Here is a 27,968-nt window from a genome sequence, read left to right as displayed (position 1 = left end):
TACTTTAATAAAAATATATTTCAATATTTACACAAAATATCATACTTTTCTAATAATTGATGAAAGTATAAATATTACAAATATTATAATTAATGAGATATTGATAACACACGGTTACCATAATATAATATACATAGGTACATAATTAGACCTCTTATTATAAATCTATAAAAATAGTTATATAGAAAATCAGTTCGAGAAACATTAAATGTATAAAACATTACATATATAATCAGCAGATTTCCCTCAATCTTGAATCGAGGATAACATCCTGAAAATATATCAATATACGAAAACATAACATGAAGATGCGCAAAATTTTCTTAGAACTACGCAAGAGTCAAGACATACAGAAATAACATAACATATCACAAGAAAAATGATATTGTGAAGTACGGTTTTTTTTTTTAATTTTGATAGCAGTAAAAAAATCGTCTATACATACATACTATTTAAAGTTCGTTGATAGTCTATTTCTTGCATAAGATATCTTCCAAAATTGATAAACAGACAACAATGCCAAAAAAAGCATGTTTTATTTTAAGGTAAATTTCGTAAAAGGCGGGTTTCCTCTCCAAAACCTTACACACTATAGAAGATCTAATTGAATTAGATAAAATTACGACCTAATTTAAATGCAGTTCCATAGGTACAGTTAATTAGTCTAGTGGGATTTTTTAGTTGCTCTCTGTAGTGTTTCTTCCATACTTCGCAAATATCTATTCAAGGAATCGGAAGTATTTTGAAGAATATGTAATCCTAGCCTATATTTAAAATCTACGAGACGTTGTAAAAAGTCAAAGAACCCGGAACCATTGGAAGGAGGAGGGTATGTTAATATTTCTGGGAAGAGAGTTGGTCGTGCGGTTGTAGTTTGTGATTTTGACGGTGTACGTGTTGATGCGTCAGATTTAAATTCAGTAGTTGTTTCTGTGTTAAATGTACTCTCGGTTTCGACATTGGAAACTTCGTTCGTTAAAGCAGCACTTTTATCTGTTGAATATACTTCATATATTCTGAATTTGTCATTTTTTGCATCATCTACAGGCATTGTTGAAACGCTTTCTACAATGTCATTTCTCATTGTAGTCGTATCTGCTTCTGTTTCTTTTGGATCTACTGAAACAGCGTAAATTGGTACTACCTTTTCTTTGATTTGTTCTTCTTTTGGTACGTATTGTAATGATGGCAGATTCATTGGGATCATGTTGAGAGAATCATCAATTTCATTGCTTAGAAAAGCATCCTTTTCCTTTTCCTTTGCTTCTTCCAAAACTTCCTCAATGGCAATACCTCTTCGCTTTCTATTTAACTTTCTTGGGCCATGCTCAGGAACAACGGCTGGTGTTGCGGAATCGGATAATTCTTTAGGCACGTTTCCCACTACAAATTTGTTATCACCATTTTCTGCGTCTTCTTCGGTTTCATCTGCGTATTGATTATTATTGGATTCCTCTGCCTCATTGTTTGAACCAAGATACATTGATGTTGGCGAATGTGTTACAGCACTACTTGTAGTTTCGCTATAGAATTGATTATCGTACGGATAGACTGGTTTGAAATCAGTATCAGCCGCTGGTTTTACACCGTACACAACAGATCCAGAGGTATCGCTTCCATATGAAGATATATCTGATGGTCCTGTCTGTGGCGCAGCATATATAGGCTCAACGGCGGGATATGATGTAGTATAAGCGTGCCTTGTTTCATATTGAGGCGTTGTATAAGCGTGTCTTGTGTCATACTGAGGACGTTGGTGGTAATTCAGAGGTTCATTATAAACGGCGCCATGTGCAATGCCTGTTTTTTGTTGAGGATAGTGGGCATTGTAATTAGGTTCATACTTTGGTGCGACGTGTCTGTATCGAATATCTTGTTGTTCTTTTTTAACTGGATACCTGCTTGTGTAAGCGGTTTGTGCGGCATATGGATTTAACTTATGTTTTGCATGCGCAGGCATACCAGCTATTACAGTTGATAACATTTCTTCTTCAGGTTGACCATTGCCTTCGTTAGCGTACTCTTCGGCGTTATTCCTGTAAATGTCGTCTTTTTTGTCAACTTCAAAGGTTCTTCGTACGGGAGTTGCGAATGGATATAAGAAATAGCTAGCAAGTCCTACTAGTCCAGCTAAACCAATAACTCCAACACCAACAGAAGGCATTACTTCCCTTGAGAAGTAACTGTAAATTTGGCTTGTGAAGGGTCCTGTAGCAGTAGTCGGCTTCTTACTCGTTTTTGTAGATTTCGTTTTATTTGCAGTTTTAAGTTCAGCTGTCACAGCCGTTGCAGCAGTGGGCTTAGGCTTAGAGGTTTTGCGTTTCTTTGTTTTAGTCTTCTTCTTCACTGAAGTTCGTTTAGGCTTCTTCGTAGTAGTCGCTGGTGTACTAACTTCCAATTCAATTTCTTGTTCTTTTGGTTCCATGGGTAGCATTGCTGATTCATTTGGAATAGATAACGTAGTACTAGTTTTATGCTTGATTTTTTCCTTCTTTTTGCCAGGTTTAGAAGTTACTTTGATAACTGGGATAACCACGCTTGGTTCTTTAGTTACTTCTTTCTTAACAGTTGTTTCAGTTGAAGGAATCGGAGTTGTTGTTGTGGTTGTGGTTCGAGGTGGACTGCTTTTATTTTTCTGCACGTTTGTCATCACTGTGTCTTTAATCTTATTGTATACATTTTCATTTATAGCTGATCCACTTGCAACTAAATCTGACTTATTTGTGCTTCCAACAATAGGTCTTTTAGGTAATGATGGTTTTGTTTGTGGTCTCTTAGTTTTGTTTTTGGTAGGCTTCGGCTTCTTATTATCTTCAATTTTGGTAGGTTCAGTTGTGGAATTATCCTTATTTGGTGGATTACTCAATAAGATCCAGGTTGAAATACCTTCATTGGATGTCGATGATTCAACTGCAGGCACTTTATTTTCATTTTCAAGCTCTTCCATAGTGACAGGGACTGCAACACCAGCATGAGAATATTCGTTTTGTTCCCCATCTTCATTTCTTGTTCTAATCTTTTGCTTTTGAATGAATTGTGTTTTTATTTTAGGTGGAACTCTTGTGTCGGGAACTGCTGCATCAGACGAATCATTTGTTGGTTTATCTAATAGCTGATTGGCCACTTTCGTGATGGAGTCGCCTATTGGTGGAGATTTAGTCTTAACGTTTCTCGAAGTGCTGATAGCGTCTGGAACAACGGCAGGAAGCTCCACGACTTTTGAAGACTCTTCTGATGTTTCTGGCTCAGCTTGTCTGTAATGAGAAAAATAAATTGACAGCTATTGTACAAGATTATTCAACAGATGTGATGAAAATGATGTTACAAACAGTGTTTATATTTTATTAGTCACTACTGATAATTGGAAAACCATTACGTATAAATTAATGAAATTTAAGTGCAAATTTTATTGTGAAATATTGTAAGCAATTGTCAAAAAACAAAAAAACATTATTAAAAAGGCAAGTCAGGAGAAAATATTGAACTAGATTAATTATTATTATTAATGAATTAACTTTTAATAATGTTCTAATTCTTTAATATAACTACTTATTGCTGATTACTATCAATGATTACTATTGAAGGAATGAAGGAAATTTGTAAAAACAAACATACAAAAATAAAACAAAGAATAACTTTTTATAGATACTTTATTAAATACGAGTGTGCTGAATAAATACTAAATGAAATAAATTAATAAATAGGTATCTTAATACTACTTAAATAATATATTTTGTATGTACAGTTTAATTAAATTGTATAATATTTTAATTAGTAGATAATACTGTCATGCTCTTAGTTACCTATTCCTAATGAAATCAAAAATAAATTGGTGTGAAGAAGTTTAGTTTTAAAAAATATTATTATAAAGATCTGATGAATATTCATTGCTTTTATATTTGTGTATAAGAAACTTCTGGATATTATTATTGTGAAAACAATAGGTCTCGAAATAAATGATTTGTTTAAATTATTATTCATATAAATTAGCTTAAAATAGAATAAATATCATTGCTACAAGTATATTTAAAGTTTTAGCACCTTAGTTTTAGAACGGTTATTAAAATATCACGTTTACTCTTTTCCTTCAAATACCTCAGTTAAAATTTTAAGCAAATAATAGTGTCAGTCAACTTTTCTTCACGAATACGATAAATAAATACAACATACTTATGTACGTTTATTTATTCTCAGGTTAGTAAAATTTAAGTACCTATATTGAAAATACGATGAAAGGTTTTTACGACGAGGAATTTATATTTTATGTGCGAAGTCGGTATCGATTATTTCTAATGCCTAATCTTGCTAAATGGTAACAAAAGCATGTATATCATAATGTACGTAATACGAGTTTAATGTAGATTATAAAATTTATAAAAAAATAAGCTTTATTTTTTCTTTCTACTTTTGCGATTATTCGATTTAATTTTGTTAGTCACACTAGTTATCCATTGTTGAACTTTATCAATCCAACTTTGTCTCTCGTGTGAAGTTGGGCGTCCTATTTTTCTGGTAAGAATAGGAAGATCTGGTCTCCATTTTCTGTGAATACCGTTCGTATTGAGATTCCAAGTTTTATCATATTCATCCCATTCCCACTGAGGTCTATATAGGTTTACATTTGGGGCTTCTCTTGCGTAAGATAACGCCCAAGGCGCAAAAAGAGTAGCAATCCCTGATGTACTAGCAACTATAAAAATTAAAGGTGCCAAAAGAAAAGAGAGGATTGGAAAACTCAAAGGATTTATCGACGCTAGCCAAGTAAAACCGCTAATTGCTGGACGAAAGAAATCCAGCATACCTGACAAGCCAAAGCCATCATCATCATCGTTTTCACTTGGCCGGGATAAAGCAGAACTCGGGAAATTAGGTAAACTAGCATAATTAGCAGATTCGGATTCCGCTTCTAGAGAATTTGCAGCGTTATAATTTGATAGTTCTAAGCTCTCTATCGGAGCGCTGTCTTCTTCTGGCTCATCGGACTCAGCGTAATCATTAGCAGCTTCTTCACTTTCAGAATTTTCCTCGGGTAATCCAAAAATATCGGTTAATGTATCCGCGTCGGGGTCTTCGTCAGATTCAATAACGTTATTTTTGTTTACGACATTTGTGTTGACCGCAATATTGAGATCCGGACAAGCTTCCTTGCCTTGACCTTGGAATGTGTTATTAAGAGTTAGGAATATAGTGGGACAGTCGTCAGAAGCGCCAGCGTATTCTTCTGGCCTGATGACTATTCTATCCGTGTAAGCATTTGTAGGTGGGAAAGTAGTAACTTCAAACATGTTACCTGGATATTGTGGACGATGGTTATTGTATGGATTTTTATAAGTTGTTGATTTAATTGGTTTAACAGGCCTTCGATGAGGCGTCTGGCTTTCAGGCCATGGTTGAGGATAGCCAACGTTCGTAATTATTGGTGTTGGAGTGGGTGTGTTGAATATGAATGTTGGTCTTGTTGGTGAATTGAAAGGGTGTTTATCTATAATATGTACGTTACTGGAATATACGTGAGTTTCATCGGAATAATCAGATTGTGGATGATGATGATATGTGTAATGCTTATCAGATGATTGTTTTGTATCTTCTGTTTGATCGTGATTCTCTTCTGAACTAGAAAAATAGTTATTTGAGTTGGGATAGTTAGCCTTTGTATCCCCGATTTCTTCACGAGAAAATTCTGATTTTTCATCCTTTACGTTATCCGTCCATTTTGTTATTATTTTTTTGATGACAGGTTTATTTTTATTTTGGGAAGATATTTTATTATTATTCTTTACTTTATTAAAATTAGAGTTATGTTTTACTTTAAAATTTCTACGAATCAATCTATCAGTACGAAAATTAGGGTTTGTATTATTTGTAACATGTTGGTTTTGATTTGAGTAAGGGTTTACTAAACGAAAGAAACTAAAATTACTATTACCGTAATCAGACCTGATATCGTAATAATTATTACTATTATTTATCCTAAATCTATACCTTAGAGGTGAACCTGTAGTTTTTTCTTCGGAACTTAATTCAGTCGGTACAGATTCTTGAGGTCGCGAGTAAACTAACGGACACACAAATAAAACTAAAACTAAAGTCCACTTTGAACACACACTTTTTCGCCGCGTCATGTTGAATACCTGTAAAGAAGAAAACGCAGATTAGTTATTTTGTTAATAAAAAAAATATAGGTTATTTTACTCAAAAAACATAGGCCCAAGTTATAACGAGAAATCGCTTTTAAATTACTTAAATGTACCTATAGGTAAAACTTTATAGTTTTTACTTCTAAAGTCAATTAGATTTTATAAGTAAAAGTATGTATATTCTGATATAATAAGATGGAAAATTTGTAACTAAAAGACAATTCTAGTTGGTATATATATTAAATATGAATTAATAATAATTAGTATACCTTTGTATTTATGTTAAAACTTTCAAAGAACTTCAAAGTTCAAACTCATTATTATAATATAGAACAGACAACCTTCATATATTTCGATTCAATAGGAAAATTCCAAAATTCTAAAATATTTTAAATTCAAATTTACTTTCAACTTGTTCCAATCGTGAACCGTTATGTTAACGAAATAACAAGTTAAGTTAAAGTTAAAGTGGAGCTTACACACGTGTTAATGTTGGCGTAACTTTGACGTCAGAATTAACTTAGCTCACTTTGAGCTTCGAATTTTTGTAGAGTTTTGTACCTAATATTTTTAGTTTGAAATTGTCAGAACGAGACCTTTTTTAATCAGTTGATGTATTTATTTTTTTATTTTATAAATTTCATAAAATCAAATCAAAAGTTGTTATTAGTACGAAAATCGAGAACGGCTGAACCGATTTCGTTAATTATTTTTTTATAATATTCCTTGAAGTACGAGGATGGTTCTTACTTCTTATGTAGAGAAAACGTAAACATATAGATACCAACTAGTACTTAATAAAAATCAAATTCAAAAGCCACAATGAAACAAAACAATACTTTTACATTCCTGTGGTATTTATTTTCACGTGTAAAAACCACACGGTGAGTCACTTTCTTTGTTAACGGATTTATAATAATTTCCTTACATGCAAAATATATTTTTCTTGCATGCAACGAATGATAATCGTTTACAAACAAAGATATTGTACCTTCCTATAATTTTTTTGTAAGACGTAAGTATAAACATTATAATATAATGGATTTCGTCAAACATTAATTGATATTTAAGTTTTAAAAATTAATGAATATTAATTTAAATACCTCAATACAATTTCAAAGTACTAAATGGGAAATTCCGTGTTCCATAACCATCTTTTTTCAAATAAGATTAATATCTACAAACTAAAATACAATGATAAAAGCTGCAACTTAATAACTACAGCGATAATTTTAAGCATAGAGTACATACTTTAAAATTTAATAGAGTTTCTAAATTCGTTTTGAAGAAATCCATATCCCTTTTATGTATTTTTTTAATAATATACCTATTGGGTTTTACTTTTCAAACGTATTTATACGTAAACATAAACCATTTTTTTGGTTTTTGGAAACATCAACTTAAAACATTCCTAACCTAAAAATATATCTCAATATCTATAATTATTTACACTTCCCATAATTAATTACGTAAATATTAACAACCTTTCTATCGGAACTTGGAAGTGATCACAGATACACAAAGGTGAACGCCCTCGCGGCCATGACACAGACCTCAGCGTCACTGACCTACATTACAACCGGTTCGATGTTTTTTCCGTTAATTCCTTAAAATCCTCTTGTTGTGTTAATATTGATTGGTGGTTTTAAGAAGCATTTGTATAGTAAGGCACTAATCGCAATAAAAATTATGTTGGTTTTGAGACAAATTAAGTAAAACTAAACTTATTAGGTATAATTAACTAAAATTATGGCATTGGCGTAGACAATTTGTCTACCTACATTTTTTCGCAAAAAAATAACAACAACAATTAAGACATGCATAAAATCATGGAAAAACAATAAGATAAATCTTAAGAATGAGCATTACATAGATTTAGAATTATATAACTTGTAGAAACTCTAAAAATATTGAAAACTTACATCTTTATTATCTTCGAACTTTAAACTGACTTAACTTTTTGCAATTTTTTTTATAATACCTACTTACATTTTTTTTGTAATTTGCAGACCCTAATCATTCGTCTGCATTCGACCTCATCTTAAATTCTTAAACAATCCAAAAAATACTTTGACAAATTTTTTTTTCCCCATTTCAAAGAATTATTTTTAACCTCTTGAATGTTGTGGGTTTTTTTATAAAGGATGTCACATAATAACGGCTATAATTTTATGAATCCATTAACCTACTTTTACTTTCACAAAGTCGTTACCTACATTTTTGGATATTATTCGATAATTCTCGGTCGATTGAGAACGGTTTTTATTAAGACCAGCCTTCATAAAAACTTATGGGAAAAAATCTAAAACTATTGAGCATAAATTGGGGCCGTAGTCTGGACAGATTGTCGGTATTATCGATAAACTAATTCATAGTACCGTCTTCAGCATTGTCTGGGCATTGTAATTCTAATATGTGCTCCGCGCGGTTTCACCCCCTTGGCTCCACCCCTATTGGTCGTAGCGTGATCATTATATATAGCCTATAACCTTCCTCGATAAATGGGCTATCTAACACCGAAATAATTTTTCAAATCGGACCAGTAGTTTCCGAGTTTAGCGCGTTCAAACAAACAAACAAACTCTTCAGCTGTATAATATTAGTATAGATTCTCCATATGAATTTGTTGTAATGTATAGGCAAATTATCAGTACTAATATTCGTATTCTATACCTATGCGAAAATATTATATCTATTATGCTTTCACGCATAAACCACTGAACCGATTTGGATGAAATTGTTAATTGTAATGAAGTGTTCATACGTAACCTCTCAAATATAAAGACAATTTAAAAATAATGATTCTTAGTAGGTAAGTAGGACACTGTATAAAAATATCGACCCACGAACTTTGTAAACTTATTTCATAATCATAAGCATTCATATTATGTTTAAACAAACTTATGAAATTATTTAAGTAATAACTGCGGCATTTATTTAATTTTTAGATAATAATTTATGTTTTTGTCCAAATGAAACGAAATAGTTATAAAAATAACAAGTGATAACTGCGTTAAAAACAACCGACTTCAAACTTGCACTCAACATTTACAAATACAGACAAAAATACGCATAAAATAAAAACTACTGGGCCTATCCGAATAAAATTTTTATGGGACCAATTCGACACCATCCCGCATCGAACAAAAAAAGAATCACGTAAATCAGTTCAGAAACCTCGGAGTAATCGGTGTACATACATTAAAAAAAACATACCGGCCGAATTGATAACCTCCTCCTTTTTTTGAAGTCGGTTAAAAAGAAGACTCTTCATTACTTTATCGAGAAAATTTTAATCGTAAAACAGGTATCTTGTTCAGTTCTTGACCGTTGCAACTTCAATATCAATGTTATGAGACCAAGTTATAAGCTTTTTAACTTATTTTAATTCATTTTATTACCTACTACTTTTATTTTAGCTGTGTTTCCCGGTTTCACCATAGCCTATAGCTTTCCTCGATAAATAGAATACCTAACACCGATAGAAATTTCCAAATCGCACCAGTAGTTCCTGAGATTAGCGCGTTCAAACCAACAACAAACAAACTCTTCAGCTTTATAATATTAGTATAGACTATTTTCAGTCGGTAGCTTTTTAATGGTTAAGTACAGACGTCAAGTATATCAGACAGACAGCGGGAAATTACTTTGTTTTATAATGGACATCCTTCACAATCGAGAGCTTTGGACAACAAATGATGGACGTGTTCCAGCCACTTGGTAGTTCATCACATCGGACGACTTGGAACAAGCCCAATAATTGAACAGTGATACAACCCAGGATAGGCCATTCTGAAGCAATAGAACAAGAGCCGAAATAAAGGGGCAAAGGAAAAGAAGATCTACAAAGAAATGTGTATTCATCCTGCTAATATTATAAATGCGAAAGTTTGTGAGAATGGATGGATGGATGGATAAATTTCCTACTCTTTCACGCAAATTCTACTGAACCGATTACAATGAAATTTAGCACACATATAGAAGGTAACGTGGATTAACACATAGGATAGGTTTTATTCCAGAAATCCCACAGAAACTTGAACTATGAGGGTTTTTCTTTGACTACGCGGACAAAGCCGCTGGCGGAAAGCTATAGGACTAGTTTAGTATTATATATTATCTGTGGCTATAGAATAAAATCGTGATCGCCTGTCCCTCAGAGCAACTATTATGTTAATGGCATAACAGTGACGGCGTGCGTGCTCCTTTCCACTCGGCCGCATTCTGCTTCCAGACGCGGAGGGAAAACTGCATCGATATATTTTGTGATACGTATGTTAGTACGCTTTGGGTTGTACAGTTTTCCCTATGAATTGTTTGTTGTAGGCATGAATGATTTGGTTTTTGTAGTTTCGTATAATAATAATACCATTAACCAAAAGTCGTTCAATGTCTACAGCAGTCAGTATAGACACAGAAACACGATTTACTAAAAGGCTGAGTAGAGAGCTCTATGGGAAAAATTGTCATCAAGGCCTTAGCCTAGATGATCACCTGTCCCTCAGAGCAATAGTTCCCATAGTACCTAATAGAGATTCCCTTTATGAAAATTTATATGACTAGCTTTCCGCCCGCGGCTTCACCCGCGATTTTAAAGGAAACCCGCATAGTTCCCGTTTCCTTGGGATTTCCGGGATAAAACCTATCCTATGTGTTAATCCAAGTTACCCTCTATATGTGTGCTAAATTTCATTGTAATCGGTTTAGTAGTTTATGCGTGAAAACCATACATACAAACCTTTCCTCTTTATAATCTTAATATATATAAATCTCGTGTCACAATGTTTGTCCTCAATGGACTCCTAAGCCACTTAACCGATTAAAATAAAATTCGCACACCATGTGCAGTTCAATCCAACTTGAGAGATAGGATAGTTTAAATCTCAAATCGTTTTAGAGAAAGCGGGCGAAGCCGCGGGCGGTAAGCTAGTATTAGTATAGATTAGTATAGAAGTATAGATAACATGACAGTGAACTAAACATGCCAAATTGGGGTTCAAAATTGGGAAAATGCCCATGGTAAAGGAAGTACCTATTAGCCAACTATTTAGTAATCTGTCCTATCTATTACATCAAATAATAATTTGCACACACACACCAAATCCACGCAATCCTACGCTACACTACACATAGAGTCCTATATAATTTGCGACGTTACCAATATGACATAAAGTGAAATCTATTTCCGCGATGCACTCTACAATTTTCTAAGACACCATTAAATATTGCCAGTTGTGATGTTACGTTTTAATGACATGGTAATACTTTGCAAGACTGTATTGTTTATTGATGGAATTGTTGTGAAAATGGTGACAAAGTTTTTGGGCGTGGTTAAACCACGGTGGTTGGCACTTGTGAAAAATATTTGAATATATGTAGGAACATAATAAATGATTTGGGTTGATAATTATGATAACTATGATGATGTGAAAAATATATTGCACCTACCTTAATGTTATGACCAATTTTACAATATTACATTTTAAATGTAATTTTGGTGTTTCCTAACTTATTGTTTTGACGATATTTTTTCTACAGGTAGAATTTTTTTACAAATTTTGCCCTATATTATATGTTTTAAAGTTATCCAGCTAATTTGCAAAAGGTTTGTTTCTGGTATTGATTGATTAGAAATTCCTAAGCATTAATTTTTAAGTAACTTAAAATAAATACGTCTATATCAAATCGTATAATCACAGTATCATTCATATAAACAATTTTTAATATTTTTCATAATAAAATACGAGGAAAACTATTTTTACTCACTTCCGTAGGAATTCTAAACGAGTCTACAGGTGACTGAACGCATCTAAGTAAAACCAGATTAGCGGTATTACCTGCTGGCTGCTATACAACATTACATTCAAGGGACGTTTAAAAACATTATAACCAGAAGAAATTACTTTTTATGACTCAAAGATTTTCCTCTTTCATGTCTAAGATTTGGTTTGTAATAATGTATTTCTGATAGAAATATTAAAGTTTGTTTTCAAAACGGAACATCTATAATTAATGTAATTTCTACTTACGGTGCATTTACATCAAACGAGCGAATGCTCATTTTAACCCGACTATGTCAAATTATTTTAGTGTAGACAGGCGTAGAGCATTCGTTGTTCAGTGCGTTCGAAAAGATTCTATGCAATGTTCTAATACTGAACAACACTGAATACGAGTTTTCGTTTACACTAAATAATCACGAAATAATGCTCTTGCTCTAGCTCTATGTTCGTTTGATGTAAATGCACCGTTACATTAAAAGATATGATGAATCAATAAATTAAATCCTAAAAATTTAACATTCTAAGTAGGTTATCCTATCAAAAATATCCTACATCCAAATATTTGGTAGCTTGTGAAAATTTTCAATAGGTATAATAAAAAAAATAGTATAAATAAATCATTAATTTATGACACTAGTAAATCTAATTGGCCTGCACTAATTTTGATTTCATATCGTTATTAGAAATGATGACCGTAAAATTAAACAAGCGTTGCAAATTATAAACAATGTTAATTAGTATGATTTTTAAATTTGTTATTTGTTACGTATTGTTTATGGTATGTTAACAAGATTAGCTCAATTGAATGATTATTGTATTGATGATTCATATTTTATGTGTAAACTAGCTGTGCCCGGCGGTTTTACCCGTATTGTTCCGCTCCTCTTGGTCTAAACGAGATGATATTAGCATAAAGCCTTCTTCGATAAAAGGGCTTTCTAACACCGAAATATTTTTTCAAACTAGTCCAGTAATTCTTGAATTACTTACAAGCGTATAGACAACATATTCAATAGTTTTTTGGGTTACCTATAACTTATCTATACTTATATTATAAAGCTGAAGAGTTTGTTTGTTTGTTTGAACGCTCTAATCTCGGGAACTACTGGTCCGGTTTGAAAAATTCTTCCAGTGTTAGATAGCACATTTATCGAGGAAGGCTGTAGGCTATTATACATCATCACGCTAAGACCAACGGGAGCGGAGCAATACGGATGAAACCACGGGAAACAGCTAGTAACTTATAACTAGTGTTATTAAAACAACTTTCTTTAAGCCTACACAGGATTAGATTTATTTATACCTAAGCATACAACCTATGTTATTATCATTTATAGATAAAAATCAGAGACAGGATGTTTATCGCCATTAAATACATATAACAATACATATACACATTTATTAAAAGCAATTTCTATAATGAATGTAATTGGGCCAGAAATTGGTCGTGGATCTATAATTTAATTAAAAACAACAACACGGAAAAAACAATCTTCAAAAACAGGCTTCTAAGAATTTCACTGAGTCATTTTATTTTTGTTTTTGAAGGGAATACTGAGAAGTATGCATTTGCCTCCTAATATTATATATAATATTATGTTAACATAAAAAACTGGTAAGAAAAAAAATACAGTCATCACATCTAGGAACCAAATAAATGTATCACGCTCAAACACATTCCTCGCACATTATTGGTGGAAAAGCACCCTTAGACACGATTCTAACCCACTTTAAACGGACAGATTTAATTCAAACTTTGTACACTTATCGAGGGTCGGTGACCATACAATAATATCATGAGTTTAAAGCCTACTATTTAATTTTTCTAAACTAAATTTATTATCACTACATAGTATAAAACAAAGTCGCTTTCTCTGTCCCTATGTCCCTTTGTATGCTTAAATCTTTAAAACTACGCAACGGATTTTGATGCGGTTTTTTCGAAGTTATACTTATTTTGGCGCGATGGAGAAAAATGATGAGAGTGAATTTTTACGATGCGCGCGCACACCGACACCTTTTAACAGCATGAAGTTAGTTCTAGCCTCTAGGTGGTATGAAAATTGATAACTATGTGCAAGTTGTATATTCTAGTATTTTTTTTCCATTCGCCAAAGAAGTATAACTTCTAACGCGTACACAAAGCACACACACTATAGTTAGAGTGATTCAAGAGGAAGGTTTTAATATAATAGGTTTTAGAAAAACCGGGGAAGCCGCGGGCGATAAGCTAGTTATTTTATAGGAACAACTTACATGTGGTCTACATCTCCTAATTATTATCTATGGCGCAGCTTTCACTAACACTGTCAAAGATAATTCTATTGTTTATGAATAAAAGGTCAAGTGTGATCGTGACGTAAGTACCGTTGCTCGTGTGCCGGTATTTGGGACATGCCTTTGGAGGCTTCGCTTTTGTTTTTTATAGGAAAGTGGGTTGGTTATTTTTTTTGTGGTTAAGAATTAAGATGTCTATGGTTTTGAGTTTGTTCTACGTAATTTATACTCTATTGTTTATTGTTTAAAGAGTAATTTCAGACTTAGTTATATATGCGCTTTAATTAAGAAAGTGTTAGCTAGTGTTATATTTATTATTTACTGTACTTAATTGCCTACTTAAAAATTATAATTGAGATTTTATCCCGTTATTATGTATTAATAATTCATAGGTATTATATTATTAAAGTTCATCAAATAATGAACTAGATCTTGGACACAATGTGTGAGATAATTTAAGTTTTAGGGTAGAATAATAGAAATATTTTACAATATACATGAGACCTACATGAATTGTTATTTACATGCTAATTATATTGTAATATTTGGCAAAGTTTCACGCAAAAAATTATTGTCATCGTGCTGCAATTATTAATTATTATTTTATTAAAATAAAAATGATCTGTGATATCTAGCAAAGTATTATATAAACACATTATTAGGTCTAAAATACATTGAAAATAAAATATAAGACTAGAGCTATTCTCTCTTCTAATACCTACCTAGATCCTATGACTATCACGTTATCTGATACCATATAAAACTCAATATCAGGCCAGTGAGAGTGACCTTAATACCCAATTAATGATATACATATTATAATATAATACTACCTATAATAGGTAGGTACTAGAAATATCGGGAAACTGCACATCGCTGAGAAATTGAGAATGCACTTTCTCCGCCATTTTGTTTAGATGCTCAATATTTGTGTACCTACCTAATTAAATACTATGGTTAGCAATTAATTAAGATACCTACCTACTGTTTTTTTATATTTGGTTTTATTGTAATTATATATTACCTAGGTTATTAAAATTTGGTTAGTTTTATTTGTGTGTGTTTCGTGTTAATTGAAGTTTATTTCTTTTGAATATTGCTATTTTACTATATCTACCTAAGCAGTAAGCACGGTCTCAATGTACCTAATAATATGATGTGTTGATTTTTAACAAAAATCATAAAGGTATATTTGCGTTTTTATTGACAATAAAAAATATTTTTAAGAAATAGCTTCACAGATACTCACTTACTATACAAGTATGTGACTACTATACCTATAGTGTTTTTAAAAATTGGGTTATGATTCAATTTATTTATTTGTAGTTATTTATGGGCAATTTTCCTTGTTATTTAAATACATTTATATTCACATAACAAGTAATTAATATTAAAAAATAACAATTATCTATGCATAGGTAAATAAACAAATTGCATCCGATTTTAATATTCGTTTTCAATCAAATATTTTCATTTAACTTAGATACTTAATAAAATTTATTATCTAGGTACCTACCAAGGTATTTATATATTTTTACCATTAAAATTATTATTAATCTAGGTTTTCTGCTTCTAGGTAACTAGGTAGGTTCTAAGATCTATCGTAGGTACCTATTTTTCTATTTAATACTAACGTGTCTCTTATAACTCAATTCTTCAATCCGTCTAACTTAAAGTATCCTACAGTACACAATTTTGATCACCATCATTATTCCTATCTACAAAACGGTTCCGAATTTCAATACGCATTTTTTACTTAAATAATACTATAAAACTATATATTCAAAAAAATACACAAAATTGTCTATTCCATCTACGCATCACACATCAACATTTCACTAAAGAAATGTATCTAAAAACGGTATAAAACTAAAAAAATAAATAGTTCCCGTTACTCACCACTAGATCGCGCTATTACACACACGCGTCAAACGCAAGAGTTCGAAACAGACTGGCCGGCGAACGGTATAGTGTACCACTTTGTGACAGTGGTATAGTGGTTATACCGCTTAGTACGTAGGTTCTTTGATGTGCAATAGTGACTATGGATATATGGAATGTTTTAAATTTTAAATTTCGGTAATAATAATAGCTTGCAACTTTTTTTAAAGGGCTTCTAGGAAAGGGAAAATTAAACGTTTGAGTGTCATGAACAATTAAAAATGAAAATGAAAAATTTCTTTATTAGTTTAAAAAAAATGTTACATAATAGATATACCTAGTTACATATTATTATGCTGCATTGAACCCCACACTAGGATCCCCTGTGTTGATAATTGATAATATTATGTACCTAATGATAAGAAGGTTCTCTTTCATCGTATTAGTATTACCTAGGTAAGTAGGTACATAAAATTAATTATTTCAAAGTTTACTTGCCATTTTAAATATTAATAATTACACTCCTTGTTGTCCAAGTTCTATAAATTGTGTACGTATACTTATACTGTACCTATTAATGAAAAAATAAAAAAAACGTTCAGGCAAACTGTTCGAGGTACCTACCTACCTAGGTAGTATAAATTTTGCTATGAACGTTACGCCTAGGCTAAAACTATTTTCAAACTTATAATATTGTGTAGGTAAACTATCGATTAGATCTACATTTAATTAAGGACCTTATGTAGGTACCATATAATTTGAAATTTCTGTCAGATTTTTACATTAAAAAATAATTCATAATCTGGCACAGGTAGGTACTGTAAAAAACACACTACAATAAGATAAATTCACATAATGGTTTTGTATTGCCACCGATACTTGATAAGTACCTACAATGTTTGAATTAAAATTTTTCTTTTATTACTTATTGGGTCAAAAATAAAAAATCGAGGTGTCGGTTATTTACAAATTAAAAATAAAAACATGATACATACGATACACCTGGCTGGTATAACATTTTATTATATCTGCAAAGGCATTATGCACATAATTGTTTTAACAAAAAAAAAGAAAATAGAAAACATTTTAAAGAACAAGTTTTTAAAAAAAGCGCCATCTATTTTAAAATGTAAGAACAAATGTAATACTGTATTTTTTCTTGTGTAAAAGTTATTGCTACCGTCGAATAGATGACGCTTAAAAGATATCCAAACATAGTACTAAATGTATAACAGAGATGGCGCTGTTATAAATAATAGCATTATAATATTTTTTTCCAAACAATTTAATATTATAAATATCTTGGATTTTATAGAACTTATTATTCTTGATATTAATTTCGAATTATATATTATATTACATCTTATACTTATAAATAGCAAGGTATATTACTCTAAAAAAATCGTAGTTGAAAATTAACCTTATAGCTAAGTACCCACGTAGGAAAGCGAGCTTAATCGCATTAAATCGCTCGTCATACTAAATCACGGTAATGTTATCTTTATTTCATAATAATTCTACATCGGTGAAAGTGAACAATGAACATACTAAACGACGAAAATTCTTTAGACGTTTTGGATGTAAGTATATATAGGAACTTCCTAAAATAAAGAAAACCCAGGGACATTTTTTCATCGATATGGATACCTATGCAATACAGCTATTCGAGAATACTTTGAAGTTTGATTTGAAAAACACACAATAGCCAATAAATATATGTTTTTATTAAGTACTTATCTAGAATCTAGATAGGTATACCTACTAGTATTCCACGACAAAATTTGTATCTAGGTACGGAAGTAAGTACCTAGTACTTTTGGGTACGATCTCATAAAGTGATAAAATTTTCAAATATTATATATTCTAAACCGATGACGTGAAACATACCTAGCAATTCTATTAAATTAATCGAATGCTTTGATTTTTTTAAGAAGTATTTTTGAAGTTATCTAAAATAACTTCAAAGGGCGATACTTATGGCCAGTTTTTCCTAACACTTATTTTACCAACATTGTAACGAACCGTGAAACCGAAGTAAACAACCACAGATAACAAAAACTCAAAATGACCACAAAGAAAGTGAGGAAAGTAAGTAAGATGCTAAAAATACCACACTTTTGACGAACCTTACTTAGAAATACAATAGATAAGTACTTAGCTAACAGAATTAGGTATACTGAGGTATCCAAAATAATAACAATATTAACCATGTCCAATTTGATATTTTTGGTTTATAACATTATAAATGCTTTATAAATATAAATTTATAAAGAATTCGATCACGAGGCGGGACTCGAACCCGCATCCTTTCGCGCCAAGCCGGCGGCCGCGGCCCGTGGGTCCAATTTATTCTATTCTTTCAGTTTTATGTCGAATATGATTTAGGTACAACCCTTAACGAACGTTCAGAAATATAATTATTAGTTATTACAGGCGAATTAAATTCTCATACATTTAGCGAACTAAAAAATCTCCAACGTTCGAACCTGCGATCTTTTAATAAGATATTAATCACGCAAACCACTAAACCGATACCTAACAGTTAAACAGTGACAAGTTAACACATATTCACATAAAAAAAAACTAATCATAATGCGTCTCGTGAACAACTGAACAATAAGTGAGAAAATTTCTAACATCCATCAGAGAGATGGAACAGGTGTTATTTATATAATGGGGTTTGAGCACAATCATTAGGTGCTCAAATTACTTAATTAAGTAAGTATTTCAGTTTAATTTTCAAAATTGGTAGTGTTGAGATGACATTTGACTTTATCGAAAATTTTTTGGTAGGTAATTCTTCTCAAGTCTTAGGTATTTTGGTTTATCGTTTTTTGGATTGTAATTCATAAATTAATTATAAATAAACGATTTTAATTAGATTAACTCAAATATCATCGGAAAATAGACTATTATAATATGAGATTATCCGCAGTTTTTTAATCGTACTTTCCTTATATTAAGACTTTTTCCAAGTTAGTTCCACAAAACATAAACAAACACAGATAGTATTACAATATACATAGTAATATATTATAGTAAGATATTGCAAAGTGCAAATATTACAACATCAAAACTATTTGATAGGTTATAAAAACAATTGCACATAACAAATGCTATAACAATAACCCACTTTTGAGTTTTGACATCTCATTTTATAATCATCAGCAGATCTCTGGATTGTTTCTTTAAAACTTCTGAACCGATTTTGATGAAACCTAACATTGAATAAAACTTGTGGCCAGATCTAATTCTAATCGAACCTAGGTACTATTTAAATTAAAACAACACACCCTAATGGAACTTGACTAATTTCAGCTCAGCATAGTATTATCTTTTATTCTACACTAATATTATAAAGAGGAAAACTTTGTTTGTTTGTTTGATTGTACTGAATAGGCTCTTAAACTACGAAAGACTACATTATCCACGAGCAATATAGGCTATATATTATATCATCATACTAAGACCAACAGGAGCGGAGTAATGCGGGTGAAACCGCGCGGCACAGCTAGTAGTTAATATACCCAACCAAAACTATTTAAAAATATCTTCCACACGCACTTTCATCTCCTAACTCATTTCCGTATTCACATCAAATATCTAATTTTATCTACATTATACATTATACAACCAAAACCCATTCATACAATAACATAATAAAATTATGGAATAATAACGCTACTTACCATGTGACCATCTGACCTTTACGCGAACATAATACTAACATCATGGGATATCATCCGATACGATCTTTACTTCACCAATTACGCAGAAAGCTATTATTTATGTATGTTATATCACTATTAAATAATAGCTGTGAATTCGCTTTTACTTTTGTGGTCACTGTTCATGTAAAATTTCGATTCATATCTCTCCGTAGTAAATCGATTAGTCTTCATCTGTATTTCATTGTTTGTTTTATAACAGTTATGTAACTCCCATGTGCGTCCAAATTTAATTGAATGATGTAACAATCTTTGTTTTAAACTCCATTGTTTTTTAAATCTCTCACTGCGTTTTTTTCGGCTTTAATCTAATTGTCTTTTATTATTAATTGCTACATTAGATCATCTAATTAGTCCTGGTTTTCTTTTCGCTGTTATTTCTTATATTTAAGCAAAGGTCTTCTTTCTGCAATATCTTTCTTATTAATTTCTTATTGGTTCCTTCCCAACCATATTCTTTTAAGTATTTCTAGGTTATGTTTTTTAATATATATTTGTGTATATCTTCACGAAGTATTAAATCCTCTTGAAATAGCAGCACAGCTTTCTTCTGTTGTGTTTCAATATTTATCTATCAGTTAAGTTTATCTTCGTACTGATGTAATAATGTATGGTAAAGTGGTAGAAACTTGTCGGTTCCCGCAATTTGTTGAGACGCGGTTTTTCTTAACGACCGCCGGCGTGAGCTGTAATCACAGAATTATATGTGTTATAATCATTTCACTTTCATTTAATATATCATTGGTTATGTTTGTAAATAACAGGGATTTTTGTGAGGAAAATCGTGGTACAACATTACTATAGCTGTTAATTCAGTCAATGATTGTATGCCATATGGTTATTAACACCTATATTATACAGCCAATGTAATGATGTCCTAAGATAACGTTACAGTACACAGAAATACACTTAAGGCTTAGTGATACTTTCAATTTTGCCGGTTATTAAATCCGTTTTATGTCGTTTTATAACATTGAGGACGTAAAACGCACGACTGATATTTGATTCGGGTCAAACATAATCACGAAATAAAACATTTTGTGACGGTCCCAGTCACGAAGCTAAGGCTAATAGAGATATTAAGTTGTTTTGATCTTGTTTCGATGATCAAATGATCATCATCATTATTGTTTTCTTATCATTTAGCTGGATGGTTCAGGTGGAAAGCAGGTGTGGTGGAAATTGCACCAACTCTGTTGTGACATTGATATTTTTGTCATCTATCTACTATACTAATATTATAAAGCTGAAGAGTTTGTTTGAACGCACTAATCTCAGGAACTACTGGTCCGATTTGAAAAATTATTTCGGTGTTAGATAGCCCATTCATCGAGGAAGGCTACTATATATATATACTATATCATCACGCTAAGACCAACAGGAGCAGAGCTATGCGGGTTAAACCGCGGAGCGCAGCTAGTTTTTAAATATAGTGGTACGTATATTTAATTTTTCTGATATATCTACGCTGTTTAGTGTTCTCTTGAAACTTTAAATACATTTTATTAAACTCCAATCATTCAGTGTAAAGAAGTCATAATCGTGACAGCTTAATAATATGCATAGCTGTAATTAAGTGTTAAAATGAGATTATTAATGATCAACAAAATTAACTGGCACCTTATCTTAGTAGTTAAACGTGTAATTACAAATTTCACTTTGTATTAATTAAATGAGATCGATTTCAGAGTATAATGGAAAAAGAAAGGTACGGTGTACCAATTAGTCTGTCAACACCGTGACGTATGTAAATGTGTAGAGTCAGCAGAGAAAATTGATTGGTTAGTAAAAAAAAATTAATCGTTTTTAGGGCTGCAATGTTCTGTGGTTAGATGGGTTACGAAGACGTTTGAGGTCTCAATGATTGTATAATTTATCTTTTTATTGATGTAATAGCATTCATCTCAAACTATACTGGTACAATGTTTTAACTGTGTGTTAACAAATATGATTATGGAAGAAATAGTTAAGTAGTAAAGCTGAAGAATTTGTTTATTTGAACGCGCTAATCTCAGGAACTACTGGTCCGATTTGAAAAATTATTTCGGTGTAAGATAGACCACTTATCGAGGAAGGCTGCTATATTATATCATCATGCTAAGACCAACAGGAGCGAAGCCACGTGGGTGAAACCGCGGAGCGCATTGGTTTTTGACTTTTGTACGTTTTTGGTCCTGTTGACGCATCGGTATTGTCTCATAGGTGTGATGTGGACAATTATGGACTTTCCTGAAAACATATCTGGTTCGCCTATAACTAATTAATGTAAGTACTAGGTACACGTGCTTTAAAAGCCGCGGGCGGAAACCTAGTATGTTTATATGACACGTTACTACAATACACATGTTACTATACAATAGGTATACATTATGTTAATTAATTTTCTAAATAATTAGTATTCCTCTCGAACATAATAACTCATGACTCAAACGCAAATTAACTAATTTCTAATAATAATATTATTGAAATAAGTCTATTTTCCATCTATAAATATGCAATAGTCCATTGTGATCCCGAGAAAGTGTAAGTTTCTAGGCCAGGCAATACGGTGCATACAAAATACCTATATAGCGGTGATATATGGCTATTCTGTCAAATGGAAATCGAAAACAGAGCACATTTCTAATATAAATAAATCATATAAAGTAGTCTCTTCTATAATGTTCGCGACTCTCAGTAAAATGAATGTATTTTAGAAAGAAACGTCTTGACATCTATACTTATATTATAAAGCTGAAGAGTTTGTCTGTTTGAACGCGCTAATCTTAGAAACTACGGTCCGATTTGAAATTATTCCCCTGTTAGATACCCCATTTATCGAGAAAAGCTATGTTCACGGTTCACGCTAAGGACCAACAGGAGCGGAGCAATGCGGGTGAAACCGCGGGGCATAAAAATACAATAATATGACAATTAAAATATTATGTGTATAGCTCAAAAATGACAATCCAGAGAATATAAATTAAATATCTATAGTAAAGAGCTATGCATTAAAAATACATAAGTAACAATCCATAAAAAAATGATATTAAAATGTCGGTGTCAACAACCTTTTCAATTTTCATAACAACAACTGTTTTATCTAAAAGTTGTGCTATTATAAGTTTAAGTTTTAAACGTCGCCAAAGCAGTTAGATTTAATCTTTGCCGCAATTTGACATTTTAACAAAACAATGAACGGTACATAGTTAGATGCAAACGGTGGCATTATATTATTAACCGACTTCAAAAAAAAGGAGGAGGTTATCAATTCGGCCGGTATATTTTTTTTTTTTTTTTTATGTATGTACACCGATTACTCCGAGGTTTCTGAACCGATTTACGTGATTCTTTTTTTGTTCGATGCGGGATGGTGTCGAATTGGTCCCATAAAAATTTTATTCGGCTAGGCCTAGTAGTTTTTATTTTATGAGCATTTTTGTCTGTACTCGATGACTTAATTTCAATGTAGCAAGTAACTTTGATTCACTTCCCGGTAACCGATTGAGCTGAAATTTTGTATACGAATGTAAATTGGATAGCGATGAAACATTATCATGACATGGAGCTGATCTGATGATGGAATCGGAAGGTGGCCATAGGAACTCAGTAATATATTGACTCAACTTTATCGAGTTTGGGCTCGTTTGATTCGTGTTGAAAAATACACTAAAAAGTATTAAATAAAAATAACTGCGTTAAAAACAACCGACTTCAAAAACGGAAAAGTAAGAAATAAAAAAGATTTGATATTATTAATTACTACAATTTATTTTTATGTGCTATTTATTAAATAGGTTTGAAGTCGGTGCCAAACACTAAGCACTTAGTATTAAGCCCATGCACCGACATCCGTTTTTGAAGTTCCGTAAGCCCATGTTCCGTTTTTGAAGTCGGTTGTTTTTAACGCAGTTATTTTTATTAGGATAGTTTTGAAGAGTAATTTAGGAGAATATTTCCAGTTCAGAGGATCATTTGATTATAGAAAGATATTTTGAATTGCATAAATATATATTATCATTAAAATATAGAGTGGATTATAATAACATTCTGTTTAGCAAGAGCTACGTTAATTTTATATTATTGAAATAGCAACTCAATATTAAATGTCTGGTTCTTGGAAAATTAGGAGATGTATTTAGTTTCTGTCGACTTCAAGGTATTATTGTATTGTTTAAAATTAAATGAACTTCATTTATCATTGTACATTGTATTCAATCATAAGGATCAACTTTTAATTGAAACGTATATTTTTAAGTCCTAAAATACAGAGCTCTAAAATTGTACTGGTGTAGTATTGTCGGGTTTATGAATAAATAAATTACGTTGTACCAATTCATTTCATCTGTTGGACTATACCTTTTCTTTCTTTAGATATTTTCTTATACTATTAACATAAACTTGGTTAATTATTGACAAAATCCCTTATAAATCAGTAAGCAGGACCTGACAATCACTTTTACTTCAATCTGCGCACGCGCATAATTTCCGTTTCTACGTATTCGGTAGTGAAAACAAAAACAGGTTATTTAAACGAACCTACTTTTCTTTAACTCACAGAAATTTATAAAAACTATAATTAATGAAGACCGGAAAATATCATTCCTTATCCAATTACTTAATGATGTATATTTTTAAAGACAAATTGGAACCGTCTAAAATATAATAAATGTTTAAACTTCCGCCTTTTTAAACTTGACCACCGCTTCAGCAAATTAGTTAGCACGCAAGAATAGCAGCGAAGGGTCCTAGGTTTGATTCCAGGTAGAGATTAAAGAATTAATCTGACAGGTAAAATAATGTTGATCATCTCCTTGTCATTATAGCGGAAGGTAGTTTTTTTTTGTATTTCTTAATGATTTAATTTTTGAAAGTAGGTATATGTCATCAAAAAGGTCAATACACTTTTAAAAAGGCTCATTAGGATATATTATGGATCATCTATAATTTCATTAAAAATAAAATAGATCAAATAAACAATCCATAAATGACATTTTTTTTTAATGTCTGGCGGTTTTAATAAACACCTATTAGGTATATAGTAGGTATATACCTAATCGGTATTTTTGTTATATATTACCTATAACTAATTTTCTTATTGAAACTTTTAACTTAAATTTATTCAAGGTGATTCTTACAAAATACAAATGCGCTTATGAAAATTTAAAATTCCTTCATGTTATTCGTATAAGGACAATATTATTGACTTTATATTTTTGGTTTTTATGGCATTCAAATGCTTTATAAATATAAATTTATAAAGAATAGAAAAAATTCGATCACGAGGCGGGACTCGAACCCGCATCCTTTCGCGCCATTCCGGGGCGGATGCCTCACCAACTCAATGGCGCGAAAGGATGCAGGTTCGAGTCCCGCCTCGTGATCGAATTTTTTCTATTCTTTATAAATTTATATAATACTAGCTTCCGCCCACGACTTTGTACGTGCATCCCCGTTTTTCCCCGTTCCCGCAAGAATTTCGGGAAATTCTTTCTTAGGGGACGCCTACGTCCTAACATCTACCTGCATGCCAAATTTCAGGCCGATACGTCCAGTGGTTTGGGCTGTGCGTTGATAGATCACTATATCAGTCACCTTTGAGTTTTATATATATATATAGATTATTGACGTCGGTTTTTCACATACTTACAAGCAAATTAAATAAAAAACTTTCGTACAAACAACAATGGTTTATTTTGCGAATTTCTTTTATAAGAACTGTCTCCTTAGAAACTTTATCCAAACAAAGCCTAGCTTTGTTATTTATGCGACAGTTTTAGCGCATATGCTAGAAAACTCATGCGGCTTCGCCCGCATTACATGACATTTTAAATGAAAAGTCGTTAGAAAAAATATTATTTTCCAAAGCTAGTAAAAAACCAAATAAGAAAAATATTTTTTTTAAGAGTTGTGTGTTTAAATTAACCTTTAGTACATGATGTTTTATTTACATAAAACCCTATTTACAAAAATCTACACATCGCTTAGTTAAAAAAATTACAATTATAATTCCACTAATCCTACTAGTCCTATTAATTTTTGGAAGAATTGTTTGTAACTTTTTCCCGCGAAAAACACCTGATGCTTGGATAATATTTCCCAGTAATATACCTTCATCCACTACCACCAATAACCTTCACCAAAATAACCTTCATCCTGTTACAAATGACCCGAAATTTTGTGGGTCATTTGTAACAGGATGGCGGTTCTACAGGGGTCTTAGTACGCAATGACAAAATGAAAAATGATGGTCAGAACGCTGATACCGGATACCTTAAGATACTATAACGTTTTATATTAGAGTATCTTAACATAAAATATTATAGTATCGTCACCGTGTGTGACGCGCCTAACACAAGTTAAAGAAATACTTGATTTTGCCCTAGATTTATTTTCTTCATACCTACTTGAGTAAATTCAGTAAAAAAGACATACACATCTACCATTGTTAGTTAACCCTTAAAACTGTAATATCTACAAACAATTTATTACACTTATGCGAATAAATTGATATTTGTAAGTAAATTGAATTTTCAAGACGCGTTTAATTTCCTTCATATTATTGGGTCCATGATATTATATCTCATAACATATAGGTAGGTAGATGTAAACCAGGTTACATGCGCATGCGACAAATTACACTCATTATTGTGATTAAATCGCTTAGTTTTACTTACTTTAGTTTAATTTTAATTATTTTTTCCCAGAGATAATTCATTTGATCCGTATTTAGACGGTTTATATTGATTCTATGGTTTAAACACCGTTTAATTAAGTTAGAATTATTATGACGGGCAGTTAAGGTTTTTGAACTATGGTTAAAATTACATTTTCAAATTCCTACGATAAATTTATATTTTTAAAATGTTTTATGTTTGGGATAAAATAAATTATTATTATTTAATATTTTAGATTATAGATATTGTAACTTGACAATAATATGCTTAAGTATCCGGTTACTTATTATAAATCCCTTTTATTATTAAAAGTTATTATTACTATAGCATGTTTATTAATATAAAACGATAGTTTTAAGCTTGTCCAAAATAAAAACAAATAAATTACTTACACAAAGTTACAAAGAAAAAAACCAAAACCGTTCAAAAACACATCACTTTCACTCTCTTTGATTATAAATAAAAAATATAAACAAATATTATTTATTTTTAAACAAACTTGTGACGTCTGAACTCCACTGATCACAATGACACAATGATTGTGACTTGCAAAGGAATCTACAAGTGCATTATCACTGTGCAGTTAAATTAAAACCTTAGCACGAGGAAATAGGGTGTCAAATAGAATAAAGATGTTAAATTTCAAAGTTATGCATAGCTTTAGGGTTCTGTGGAAAATGTTTCGTGTTTAATGTTAACTAGATTTTCTTGTGGATTCGCTCGTATTTGTCATTATCTTGGTCAAAAGCATCAGACCTTGGCCATTTTCCATATTTTTGGACTTTTGTAACACTGAAAAATTTACCGTGGGTATATTTAATTGTATTTTTCTAACTACTCTTTTAGAAGAATAACATATTTTTATCGCAGTTACAATCAATATACCTAGTTACCAACATAACACTTTTTTATGCAGGATCAACGAAGACGAACCCTTGATAGGTAGATAATCGGCATTGACTATAAAATGTATAGGTATTGATATTCCTGTTAATTATTCATTCTCTTTTGCATGAAATTTTAAATAAAATTTTTCGTATGAAAATGAAGGATAAACAGACATACAAACTAAGTTACTTCCACATTAATTTGGAATGTAAACCTACCTTAGATTACATGCCATAGCCATTGCCCATTTATTGACTATAGTCCATGTTTTATGTTTAGTATTTACCTATTGCCTTTAGGCTACAATCTAGAATCTGTATTTTCATCTAGTGATTTACTTTGGCCCTCGACTATATTAACAATCTATCCACTATTTTAATATTTGAGTAAGTTTTTCTTAGATTATCAGTTTTGCATCGCGATTTATAAAAATTCGAACAAATTAAAAGGATTTCTTTTTGATTCTACCAACAACAATTTCATCAGAATGCTATCAAGTTGTTCGTTTAAATACATTTTTTGAGAGCATTTGCGTATCATCAATCAATTCAAATCCGTTGCGTAGATTTTGCGTGAACAAAAAACAAGCATCTAGTGATGCAACGAATACGAATACCA

At 31.5% G+C, this 27,968-nt stretch overlaps 1 protein-coding gene across 2 annotated transcripts; it reads right to left on the bottom strand.

Moving 5' to 3' along the window:
- LOC123697385 (cell wall protein DAN4-like) lies at window positions 1–26,975 on the bottom strand. Of its 2 annotated transcripts, XM_045643879.1 has the most exons (4): window positions 26,855–26,975; window positions 19,768–20,492; window positions 5,983–6,131; window positions 1–3,254 (listed from the first exon to the last, which is right to left on the bottom strand). In XM_045643879.1, exons 2-4 carry the CDS (start codon window positions 19,768–19,770, stop codon window positions 665–667), a joined length of 2,742 nt encoding a protein of 913 aa, XP_045499835.1. In that variant the 5' UTR covers window positions 19,771–20,492; window positions 26,855–26,975; the 3' UTR covers window positions 1–664. The 2 variants fall into 2 exon arrangements, with proteins under 2 accessions (XP_045499835.1, XP_045499836.1); XM_045643880.1 differs by lacking the exons at window positions 19,768–20,492; window positions 26,855–26,975 and adding an exon at window positions 16,097–16,180.
- Window positions 26,976–27,968: the final 993 nt, after the last annotated feature.

The sequence above is a fragment of the Colias croceus genome, chromosome 14 (genome assembly GCF_905220415.1).
Source record: "Colias croceus chromosome 14, ilColCroc2.1".
Taxonomy (NCBI): Eukaryota; Metazoa; Arthropoda; class Insecta; order Lepidoptera; family Pieridae; genus Colias; species Colias croceus.
Note: the sequence above shows the minus strand (reverse complement) of the source record. Positions and strands in the feature narration are given on the sequence as shown.

Excerpts from the sequence above, each read along its gene's own strand:
- LOC123697385 (XM_045643879.1), bottom strand. Across the intron at positions 3,255-5,982 it reads ACTACAGGTTCACCTCTAAG|ACAAGCTGAGCCAGAAACAT; the intron begins GTATAGATTTAG and ends TTCTCATTACAG.